We start from the raw sequence: 12392 nt of genomic DNA on the forward strand, positions 1-12392 counted from the left end.
ATCAACAGGAGCTGTTTTTAACATAGCTGGTAATAATTTTTGTGCTTATGAATATGAATGCTCCTCAGTTGCTTACTTGAGAGACTGTATTTATCAGAGCTCATTGACATAGAAGTTAGTTATGATGGCTTTACAAGTGGAAAGGAGTATTTTTCTAACTGGAGGTCTAAAAAGCAAAGAACGTGATCTGAAACTAAATTTGAGTTTTAGCTGCATGATACCAAGCATAATTTTTTTTTTCGTCTTGTACATAATATGAGAGAGAATCAAATTCTATTCATTTTTACAAGTCTGTATTGTCCCCACACTATACTACAATGGTGAAGGCGGAGGAGGGGGAGAGCATTATGAAATGTTAAGTAGTAAAGCTCTAAATAAAAAGAACAGCTCTATTAAAAATGGGCAATTTGATATTTTTTTTTCACTACAGATGCACTCATAAATGAAAATGCTGTACTGATACTTCTGCTTTCTTCCCATACTAAGGGATTTCTTTCCTAAATGGATTAACTTTCAAATACAGATTTTTGAAATTTAATTTATTTCTGAAAGCAAAGCAGGAGTGTGTGATCCACATATAGAAAAATACATGCATAGATACATACAAAACCAGAAATCCTATTATATTTGTCTATATTTAGTTTTTTACGTAATACTGTTACTTATTTCATCTTATTTTTGTAACTGAAATGTTGACATATATTAACATACCAAAAATGTACAGCATAAGACGTCTTATTATGGAGAATTTTTCTGTCTTTCATGCTTATTTGCCTAAGGATCATGTGGTTTTTTTTAAATGAAAGCTAATTGTAAGTTTACAGAGCATTTGAATTACTTAATTGTGTAGCAAGTTGGTACTGATGTAGCTAACTGGCTTGGAGAGTTGATAAAGTGATTTTTTTATGTTTGTTTTATCTGGTGGTATAATCAATTGTGAGTGCTTAAACACATAAAAAATGAAGTCTCCTCTTTGAGATAGACTACAGTAGAGAGGGGTGTAGCTTAGTTCAGGACTGTAACAATATTGCTTATGTAGCCTTCCCCACTTCTTCGGGAGAAAATAAAACTCGGAGCTAAGGAAGTTTGTGTCTCACCAGTCAAACAGCCCCAGGTATATCTGCTTTTTTTGTATTCTTGCCTAGAAAAAGTTTAAAATATGTTAGCTGAGGCAATGCCACAGGCAAGTTACAAAACCAAATCTTTAAAAACCATTCAACTTCAGAAGAAACATGGAACAATTTTATGTTTATTCTTCAGAAAGGGTGGGGGAGGCAAGCCATTTGAAGGGAAGAAAGTATATTATTCAGGTGATAGAAAGTTGTATTATGAGCAAAGTGTAAATGTGACTTTGAGTTCAAATGTATAGTTGCCATGGTTGTGGTGGGAAAGCTTCAGATGCCTCAGGAACTTACTGTTTTCTAAAATGTGTGATGTTTTGTAATGAATTAGAAATTGTCTTTTCTGAAAAAAATCAATGTATTGATGGGTATGTTACAGATTTGCATAGAAGAGGCAATATCTAATCATTGAATTGTCTCAAGCTGTAGCAGGTAATTTATGCCTTTGAAGATATGAGAGATGAATTCATGCTCTGAAAATGGTGAATTTGGACTCTGCACTAGATAAAACTGCAGCTGCCAGAGACATACTTATTTTCACAAATAGATTTTTTTGTTCAGTGTATTCTCAATTCTAGACAGAGCTGAAGGGATTGCATTGAACCTTATTATGGTGCTAACCTTATAACATTGCATTCTCCTCCTATCACATGGAAAAAAAACAGTGATGCTCGGGGAAGATTAGATGTCCTTTTCCCTCCTTCTCAGTAAATCTGACTCCAAAAGAGCTATTGAGCAAGAAGAGGTTTCTTTGCCCCAGGTCTCAGGGAGAGCCTGAAGTGCATGCGCTTTTCTAAGTCCCATCCATCTGGAGAAGGAACAGGGAGCGTTTCTGTATCCCCGTTCATATTCTCACATCTACACCGTTATGGGGAAAATCTAAAAATAGAAGATGTTCCTAACATCAAATTCACTGCATACAGTTAAGGTCTAGAGTAATTTTTTGTAATATGTATTTTTATGTGTATATGTACGATGTTGACCTGCTAATCATAATTTCTTAATGAGTGATGTTTGTGTCTCTGAACAATTACATTAGATTGACATTCCTGTGATAGCATTCCTTTGCAGCTCTCTTCTGATGTTTGTTAATAGGATAGGCACAGGAATTTGTCACTTGGTAGAGGAAGAAGATAATTTCTCATTCAATAAATATATTTGTCAATCAACTAATATTGATAGTGATTGAAGTATTGATAGGAAATCAATAAAAAAAAAAATTGGGGACCTAATATATACTTACAAATATCTGAAGGGTGGGTGTCTGGAGGATGGGGCCAAACTCTTTTCAGTAACGCCCAGCGACAGGACAAGGGACAACGGGCACAAACTGAAGCACCGGAAGTTCCGTCTGAACATGTGGAAGAATTTCTTCCCTCTGAGGGTGACGGAGCACTGGAACAGGCTGCCCAGGGAGGTTGTGGAGTCTCCTTCTCTGGAGATATTCAAGACCCACCTGGACAAGGTCCTGTGCAGCCTGCTGTAGGCGACCCTGCTTCGGCAGGGGGGTTGGACTAGATGACACACAGAGGTCCCTGCCAACCCCGAACATTCTGTGATTCTGTGAAATGGATGATTACTCGTGATGGTTGGACAATTGCTTATAGTTTATCTGATATACTCTCTGCTTGAAATAGAAGGTAACAAGTAAGTGGACTGCGGAAATAAATGCATAAAATATTAAGGAGTAAATTACAAATATTTTTGAGCATTGGTAAAGATAGGATTCAAGTTGATCTTATGGTTAAGAAGTTGCCTTTATTTTGAGTTTTTCAAGGGCAATGTATTAGTTAAAGCTGTGGATTCAAAAAATATGAATATTGTTTACATTGTTCCTATAAGCAAGGCTTTTTCAATGCTGCTGTTTTGTGCAGGAAGCACAAACTTTTTTTTTTGTAAAACACTTAATTCTTTGGGATACTATTGCAAACCGTTAGAGTCAATTGGAATTTTATTATTCACATCAGTCTTAGCATTTTATTCTGACCAGAAAGGAAATAAAAATACAGTGTGTACAGCTTCTTGAAGACGTCAGTCAGGATTTTATGAAATTAAAAAAAACTTTTTTAATCTCGGACATCAGAAAGAGGAGAACAGTTATGTTGGGACTTCAGATTCAGATGTAGCGTCCAATGCATTTAGTACTTAACCTAATGCTAAAGTTTGAAGGAGTTTAGCAGTTCTTCCAAATCTCTGGGTAGTGTTAATTACAAAGAGTCAATACTAAATACTAAAGAAAGAATATTGCCATAGACTAAGTATCTTGCTCATGTTTTGTTTTCTTCCCTTGAAATTTAAGCACTGAACCAGTTTGTCAAAGACAGTCTTTGAAAGCATTTAGGATTCTTTATTTTAATGTGTGTGTCACATCTCTGTTAGAGGAAATTTCATAGTGTATTTTGTTTTAAAATTAGTCTTTAAATTTAGTATTTATTCCCATCGAAGGAGAATGATTTGTGGAAAGTAATTTGTCATGACAAACTATCCATTTTTCACTGGAATCGTACCTGATAAATGAGACCAAGGCTTAAAAAACACCCCAAAATTTAGGAAAAGATTTAAATAACATACTTCACTCTGCATCATAGACATAAAATTAGTTGTTTAAGAATTAATTCCTATCATATATTGGATGCTACATATTATGTAGCTATGCTGAAAATATGAGTGTTTGTGTATTAGCAGTGAAATATGTCATGCTAGCTGTGCCATTCTTAAGCATTTCTATATTTTTTTATTTGTAAATATCTTTTTTTAATCAGCTTGTGTTCTCCTTTGTATGGGCTGTATTCATGTTTAATATTAATAAAAATAGGCCTTAAAATATTCTTGACTGTTAAGCTTTAAAGTATTTCATTTTTTTCTTATGATTTTCTAATAGTATGACTCAGTTATTTGGTTCCTTATAAGTTAGAAAGCAAGATACCTGGCTTTACCCTGCTATCCTTGAAAAACTGTAATATTCTTTGCCTACAGTATGCAATTACAAGTGTTAAATATGTCAAACGAGTTTTAAATTGTGGAAAAGAGATACTTTATAATACAGGGTATTGTATTTGGGCTTGATTCATAAACTACTGTCTGTGTACAAACTAGCTTGACATAGCTGCTAAACACTTTGGGGCGAACAAAACCACTCAGCATATCACTTTAAATACAGATGCTAATACATCTATTCAGTGTAAGAAGAAAAGAGTTGTTTCTGAAGTAAAATTAGACAATAGAGCCAATTTCATTTTTTATGCATGTGAATGTAGAGTGCTTGAGGTTATTAGTTGAAACTGAGTAACCTTTCCAGGCTTTCATCTCTTTCTTTTCATATTTGAATATGAAAAGCATATTCAAGTCAAAGACCATCACTTTAATGACATTTGGCAGTCATTTGATTTATTAGATTTTAGAAAAAAAAAAAATCCTTTAAATATTTCATCATTCTATGCTAATCCCAGTAATATTGCCAGCTGAAGCCATGTACCTGTATTAGTGGAGACAGAATGGTGTGGAATTTTCTCTGTCATCCTAGTAAAATTTCCATGAATCTACTGAATAATAAAACAACCTTATTGAAATATTCAGATTTGGGGTTTTAGTTAAAGTGTCTTAGGATACATAATAAAAGGAAATGTCTTTTGAAAGGAGGGGGTAAAATTACTTCATCAAATATTGAAAGAGCTTGACAGCAATGGAAATTGTTCTATATGATGGATATTTTCAGAATAGGATACACCTGCTTTTCAGTTTGATTAATTATATAATTTGCTTGGAAAAATATAGGCTATCTCCATAATAAATTAGAATATTGACTTGCAGTTCTAACACTGAATAGAGAAAGCTACTCTTTTGAATATCACTTATTACTTCAAGTAATTTAAGTTTACAGTCAAAAACTGTCAAACATTTCCATATAGGGGAAATATTTTTAATAGAGTTATGAACTTGAAAATAACTAAATAAATAAATTTTGTATTTCTGAACTCCAGCTTGTTCTGTTTGCTCTTTGAAGATTCTCATCTGTGAATGTTCACCTGTGTACTCCAATTTTAAACCATAGTGGCTTTTCTTTCTTCAAATTACGGAGTTACCTAGGGAAATATTTGTGATTCTTTTGGTAGAGTCTGACATTCCCCCTTAAATATATAAAGCTTATTAAAATTTATCTGTATGCAAATAATACGGACTTTACTGAACAGAATGAAATAATTTCATATAAGCAACAGAAAAATGTCATTTTAGTTAAATGTAATGAGAAAAAGCTCTGGTGAAGAACAAGAGGGATATAACTTTTATTGTCATATTGTTAACTTTAACTTGTAAATGTATATTTGATTTAACTAGAAAAGTTCCGTATATGAAGTTGATTTCCATATAAATACAATATTGCTTTACATGCCTAACTACTATGTGACTTGGTGGATTTTTATTGAACTATTTATAGTATAGTCTACACTAGGCACAGAGTCTCACAATTCTCTTTCATTTGGAAAACTTTGGTACCTAATATTGCTGAGATTATTTCAAGCAGTTACAGGATCAAGATACAAATCACTTTGCTGTGTAGCTAAAAATAATAGCAACTGAAATTTGTGGTTCAGATATCATTTGTACATGAAGATAACCTTAACCTAATCTTCGCCACCAGAGTATGACTATTGGAAAAATATTTTCAACACAATGTAAATCGGTATCTGTTGCAACAATATTCTTAACTACAAACCCTGGGGCTTTAGAATCTCATTGTGTCTATGTCAAAATCAATCAATCAGTGCTAACCATACAAAATAGCCAGTGATTTACATGTATGTTTGTTTTGTGTTAACACTTGAACCAACACAAAATAATTTCTATTGTGTTTGTGCTTTGTTTTTAAACAGACAACTGAAAAAATACGGATTGAAATTATATCGCTTGGTCTTAGTGAGTCACGAATTGCATCAGATGAAACAATACAGCAGCTGTTTGTAGAATGCAGATTATACAATTTCCTTACGGAGGAGACGCCGCTGTCGCTTCCAAAACCAGCGAGTGGTCAGAGGATTCACTATAACTATAGCAGTAGTAAGTATGATGTATTCCCGAGCAGGCTTGTTTCTTCTCGGAAATTCTCTCTTATGACAAAGCCTGCCAATAAAGCCTACTTCCTCTATAATATGTAGTTGCACTTGTCAGTGTACTGATAGTATTTGTCTATTTCCTAAATATTTTGGAAAATATTAAAAGTGATTTTTAAGAAATGAGGTAAGGATGTAATTTTAAAGTATAAAATGAATTATTGAAGTAGACTTCTGTGTGAGATAACATTGCAATATATTGAAATATGGTGCTAGTGCATACATTTTAAAAATAGGCTATACATAACTAAAATTTCCATATTCTTTGTCAAAGAACATGGTGGATGGATTCTCTATCAGTACATGATCATACAGCAAAAGAAAAGCATTCTCTGTAACTATGTACAACTAAAATACAGTTGAAAAGAGAAAATACATAGTTGGACTTGATCATCACTTGGGAATATGCACTATTCCTTTAATAAGAACTTTTTGAAACATATTCAGCAGTGTTTAATACCAGTACATTGCTATTTATTTCATAATGCTTAATCCTGCGTGTTCCTTACGCTGTTCTCTAATAAATGAACATTTGAAAACACTTTATGTCAATACACGATGTAAATTACACTAATAGCCTACAAAGAACTATTGTAATAACTGATAAATCTCTTGTTAATTATTTTCCTAGCTATTTCATAGTATTTCAATTATTCAGTAACTTTTTGTGTGTGTTAAAATCTATTTCATTTAAGATTCAGTCTGAGTGCTTTATGTTGTCTTGGACTTCAAGTATTGCATTTTTAGCTGAGAGTATCTGGGAGCAGGTGACTCAGTTTGCTATTTGTGACACACCACTAATACAGACATTCAAATTAGTGTTGTTCTAAAAATAATTCTGTAAAAGTGGCTTTGCAAAAGTGATGCCACAGTCAGATCTTTAATATTGCTACCATCTAGAGACCTGATTTTAGAAGGAGACTTGCCAAAGCATTTACTCTTTTATATCCTCCTAATATTCATAAACTACTGGACTACCCACATCAACCGTTACTATAGTCGGACTGCCCATTTGAGAGAGAATATAGAGGACAGGGCACAATATGTTAACTGCTGTGCTCTGAGAAAGACAGTAAGACTTTAGGACAAAAAACAAAACCACAAAAACTGATAGCACTGCAAACTCTTTCATTCACTGAGGCTTACTTCCACTCAAACAAATGAGATTTCTGGCATCGTATACCAAATGAGACATCAGAAAAGTAAGAAATCTTTTAATGACCTGAGCAATATTCATTTTGCTAGCTGCTGTAAACACTTTTCCAATTGTTCTAGATAGGCAGACATAATTGAAATAAATTTTTTAAAACCTCACTAAAAGAACACCATAACCCAATAAAATCTATTTATCACTTTTGATTTCTCTTGCATGATAAGAATCATTCAGAAGGTATAAAAATTCTTACATAATATTCTGATTCCTGGGTATATTGGGTATGGTCTAAGCATAATACTAGTTTTTAAAGTATTGACTCTGCAAAGTTAAACTGGTAAAATGCAGAAAACATGATGAATACAGAATCTTTAGACAATTATGAAACTTAAATATATTTCAAGCTGTGATATTTGAAAAACGTATCATACTTTGTAGAGACTATAATTACCAAGGCTTTCCAATCTGGTAGTGCTGCATCATATTATTTCTACTAGTCAAAACTAGCCAAAACTTGGCTTCATATCTTTGGTTTTTCTATTTGCTGCTTAAGTATCAAATATAGAACTGTTTAAACTTTGAAATATCCCAACAAATCAATATCCAAAAGTGGGTTTGGTCTTAATTGCTTCAGGATTGTATTCTGCAGCACAATGCTAATGTGGTTGTTATTTGCAGAGTTTTGCTTAGATAATTGGTCATCTAATTTCTACTCAAGATTACCTTTGCATATAGGGGGGAAAAATCCTAATGAGTTTGCTGTTTGATTATGTCAGTTGGAAAGCCAATAAGATAATATTAATGAAATCTGCATGTGTGTTTACTATAGCTTTACTGCATTTCTTATTCATGTCTAATTAGATTTGAGTATGTTGAATATTTGAGGTTAATTGAATATTTTCTTTAATAAAAAAGAGATTTGCATGGGTAGAAAGAAATTTACTTTGAGCTTAGAAGGAAACTAATAGTCCTCTAGATTTTTGCATTGAGAAAATTAGGGTTAGTCCATAACTAATCTAAAAAATCATTAATTCTTATAAATAAAAGATTTTATATTATTTGTAACTGAAACAGCTTGACTGTTTTAAAAATGTCTTAACTGACACAGAAGGCTTCATGAGATTTGTTGCTTAAAAAACGTTTGAAGTTTTTCCATACCTCTTGCACGTCCTTCGCTGTCATTGCTTGATATGTAACATACAAGAAGATAATGGAATCTTGTTGAAAAATAATTTAGTAGAACTTCATTGAATTGGACATACGAGATTCTATGAATTTCCCTTTTCATAAGTGGTTAGAGCATGTAACTTGACATTAATTGTTTATTTTGAGTATGACTTACTGACTAGGAATGGTTAGAGGACCTTTTCTTTCTTCCAAGGTCTTGGAACAGAAACTTGAATGGGAGGTTTATATGCTCTAGGGTTATACTGCATAGCTCTTGATTTCCCATGACATTAAGTGTTGTATCTACTGATGGCCATACTGACTGCAGAGAGGAACTGTTGTATTCATTAGTGGTGGGAAGAGTTATTAGAATATCCAAGAATGCTTCAAACACTACTGTCCCATAAATTCAGAGAAAACTGGAACTTGCCAAATTGTGCTTACACCATGACTTTGTCCTGATGGGGTTTGTTCTGGTGTGGTTTGGTTTTGATGTTAGAGTGTGTTACAGATCATAGTAAGCAATTAATATTTTAACATTTTAATACAGTTTAAAATTGTGTCTTGGAAATTATTCATTTCCAGTCATGCCACAATATATGCTTTAAAGTGAATGTAATGGCAGTGTCACTGTCAGAAAAACATAGGGAAACATGTTGCTCCAAGCAAACAAAACCCAGTCCTCCCTCACGTATAAATGCATCTATTGATACTTGACTCTTAGTTTCAGCAAAATAAACATCTTTCTTGTCAAGGCCACAATTACTGAAATGACAAAGGTAAGGTTAGTACACAAATGTTGTTAACAAAAAGCATTTGTATTTTATTAAATAGGAAGACTTAACTACAAAAATGCTGAGGTGGCAAGAAAGTTACTAGAAAGTAAGATTGGTTGAAGGTCCGAAATGTGTCCTTATCACTGTATGCAGTGGTTCTAGAGAACAGGCAGGAAAAGGAGAAGAAAGATTTTCAAATTTTTGCAAGGATTTCATATGACATTTAATAGGAAAGCTTTTGCTCTTGAGAGAACAGGTGGTTATTTGAACAACATGAAGTACAAGAGTAAGTAGACCAAAGGAAGGGAAGGTGGGAGAGGGATGGTGGGGGTTGTTTTTTATTAAAAGTAAACTTCTGAGTATCCATATTCTAAAGGGTGGATTCCTCAGTACAATTCAAATGAAAATATTAAGGCCTTGCATCAGAAAACATTGTTATACATTTTTGTGTTTATTCCTTTTCTCCATCAAGGCTCAACACTGTATGAGGCATTTTTCCCTCATCCTTGTAATGAAACTCTGCTTCAGCACGTAGTTGTTCAGTTTTGTTAGGAAGTGAATTATGAAAAAAATATGCTATAACAGAACCAGCTATGTTAATGTTTGCGATTGCAGTGATTTTTAACAAGATTCTGGGGTCATTGTAATCTTCAGGTTTTAGTGCTTCTTTAGGAAAAACTTTAAAATTACAATTTTAGATGCAAACTGTCGCAAGGTAATTTTGAATGATTTTTGCAATTAATTGGATAGAAATACAAGATGTTCTGTGCCTTGGAGCAATGTTACAATTTTAAGCTCAAGCAGTACAAAGGGATCTATCAATAATGAAAGCATGTTATTCATCAGGATCTAAAAATTTATTTGCACTATGGTTAATCATTTTCCCCAGACTTAAATGGAGTTCTTGTGCTGACTGTTTTACTTGCTAGTCTGAATTTTTCCATTTCAAGAAATGAATTCAAACTGTTTAGGTTTGTAAATAATTTCCATTTAAAATTGTTTTAGATACAGAATTAGTAAACTTAGGAAATTCCATTTGGGATGCTTATGGGGAAGGGAAGAGTCTGTTGATGTGGCAGCTCCTTTGAAGTTCTTTGGCTGTCCATCTGTCTCCCTGCTGCCTCCCCATCACTTCCTGTGGTGGCCGTAGGAGCACTCGGCCATGAGAGTAGCACATGTGGAAAGTCATTCGCATGCCCAAAAGAATAGCAGATGGCAGTAACGGCTTCTTTTAACCTGTCTAAGAAAGTAAGAATATTGTGGGTGGAAACTAAAGATTCCAAGATAGAGCACCAATGCTTTGCTTTCTGTTAGTAGAGAAAAAGGTGTTAAATTGCAGATTGCTTGGATTGAATGGTTCAGATACCAATTGTACTGGCTGTTTGCTAAAAGTAACTAATTTCTAGTAGCGATTTTGCTGGCCAGGTAAGAGTTGAGGAGCAGTTTTGGAGAAAACTAGAGAGCCAGTAGCTCTGGAAGGTGTGCTTCCTAGAAGGACTTTTACAGACATATGTCCTTCAGTAAATCCCTCTGCAGGGAATTAATTTGAGCCTTCCTATCTCTCTTTCGTACTCCTGTATTCCAATACCTTCTGCTCCTTGGTAGAATTGGTAATTTCTGCTTGTACAAAAAAGTTTATTTTGGACAGTAGAAGAGAGTTTGAAATGCATTAAAGATTTCTGTCGTCTCATAGGAAAAGGAAACCTTAATGTGATGTGGAGAGTGAAAAAAAGCGCGTTTGAGTACAGTGGCAGAGTAACTAGAAGACAGCGAGGCATGTAAATATTAAAGATGTGAGAATTTAAAGACAGACAAATTTCTAGCTCCTCCTCCTGCCCTCAAAAACAAATGAAAAGTATTCATAAGAGCTATGTTTGTTTCTCAGAGGGTTATATTCATTCTAGTTCCGTCCTAGAAAATTTTTTTTAGCTGCATTTTTTTTTATAAAAAAGTAATTCCTTTAACACTGTTTTTCAATTTTCTCGTCCAGAATTTTTATGATCTTTCACAGTGGTTTACTGATACTTGTAGGCTGATACCATTTGCAAGAAAGAAGCTACTTTCTTAATATAAGATGCCCAAAAACTTCTTAAAGAATTTCCTAAAACCCTGTTTCTCATTCTTTTACTGTTTTTCCAAACCAAGGCTCTTTTTCACTGTAGGTCATATTAATGGTACAAAAATTAAAAGCTGGTCTTTGTGTTTTAAATTTAAACAATAAAAGCCTTTCAGAGCACTTGCACACACTCCCAAGGCTGTGGATTTTCTCTAGTCCATTGGTCTAGATGTTTCTCTTATTGAAATATTGTGGCAGGAAGAGGGGATTAAATTACTGAGCTGTCAAAAAGGACAAGCACTCTGCCATACATTATCATTATCACTAGCTTCCTCAGTGGAAGAAAATGCAGTAAATCACTTGAAATACAAAGCAATAAAGACCACTGGCTTTTAAAATCATGACTGCTATTGCCATTAACAGGAAATGACAGCTATGTGGCATGCTTGGATGCTGCTTGTATCTTTTTTGACAGTGTGCACATAAACCTGCCAGTGACACACCATTAGATCACATGACCTTTCAAATTTGATTCTAACATTGTTGCTTTTCCTTAGGAAAGACAAGGGAAAGAAATGTCTGCTTTTCTTAGTGATTTTCTTAGTGCTCTTTCTTCTAAAAGATGAAAAACAATTGTTAACTAATTATATTCCGATTTGCTTTGCAGTGATACATGTGGATAAAGCAAATAATCGCGCAAGAAGAGAGTATCTCAAGTCTATGCTTCTGAAGCCAGATCTACATACTGACAGGTACTTACTAGTGCTGAAAAACTCTATAAAAGTTCTTTGTAAATGATGCTTATGGTTTGGCTTCTTGTTTGACTTTATTAAGGAGGTATCCCTGAGAAGTTAATACATAACTAACCAGAGAAAATTTTGTTTCAGCTAGGAATGATACCCACATTCTGATGTGGCAATTGGTCTAGGTTTCTTCCCTGAGTAGGTTCATGTGGTACAGAATATTGCAACCTCTCTTAATGTTGTTTCACTGCTGTGTTTTGGTTTGGTT

At 33.8% G+C, this 12392-nt stretch overlaps 1 protein-coding gene across 7 annotated transcripts in view; it reads left to right on the forward strand.

The window, feature by feature from the left end:
• Positions 1 to 12392, forward strand: part of RPGRIP1L (RPGRIP1 like) — a 77621-nt gene that overhangs the window by 52785 nt on the left and 12444 nt on the right. For 6 of the 7 annotated variants that reach the window (XM_075433788.1, XM_075433786.1, XM_075433787.1 and 3 more), the window contains 2 exons: positions 5993 to 6176; positions 12049 to 12133. In XM_075433788.1, the coding sequence (XP_075289903.1) occupies positions 5993 to 6176; positions 12049 to 12133 (269 nt within the window). Of the gene's footprint in view, positions 1 to 5992; positions 6177 to 12048; positions 12134 to 12392 lie in introns of those variants that run through there. The other variant, XM_075433792.1, reaches the window with a different exon arrangement.

The sequence above is a fragment of the Opisthocomus hoazin genome, chromosome 12 (genome assembly GCF_030867145.1).
Source record: "Opisthocomus hoazin isolate bOpiHoa1 chromosome 12, bOpiHoa1.hap1, whole genome shotgun sequence".
In the NCBI taxonomy this organism is placed as follows: Eukaryota; Metazoa; Chordata; class Aves; order Opisthocomiformes; family Opisthocomidae; genus Opisthocomus; species Opisthocomus hoazin.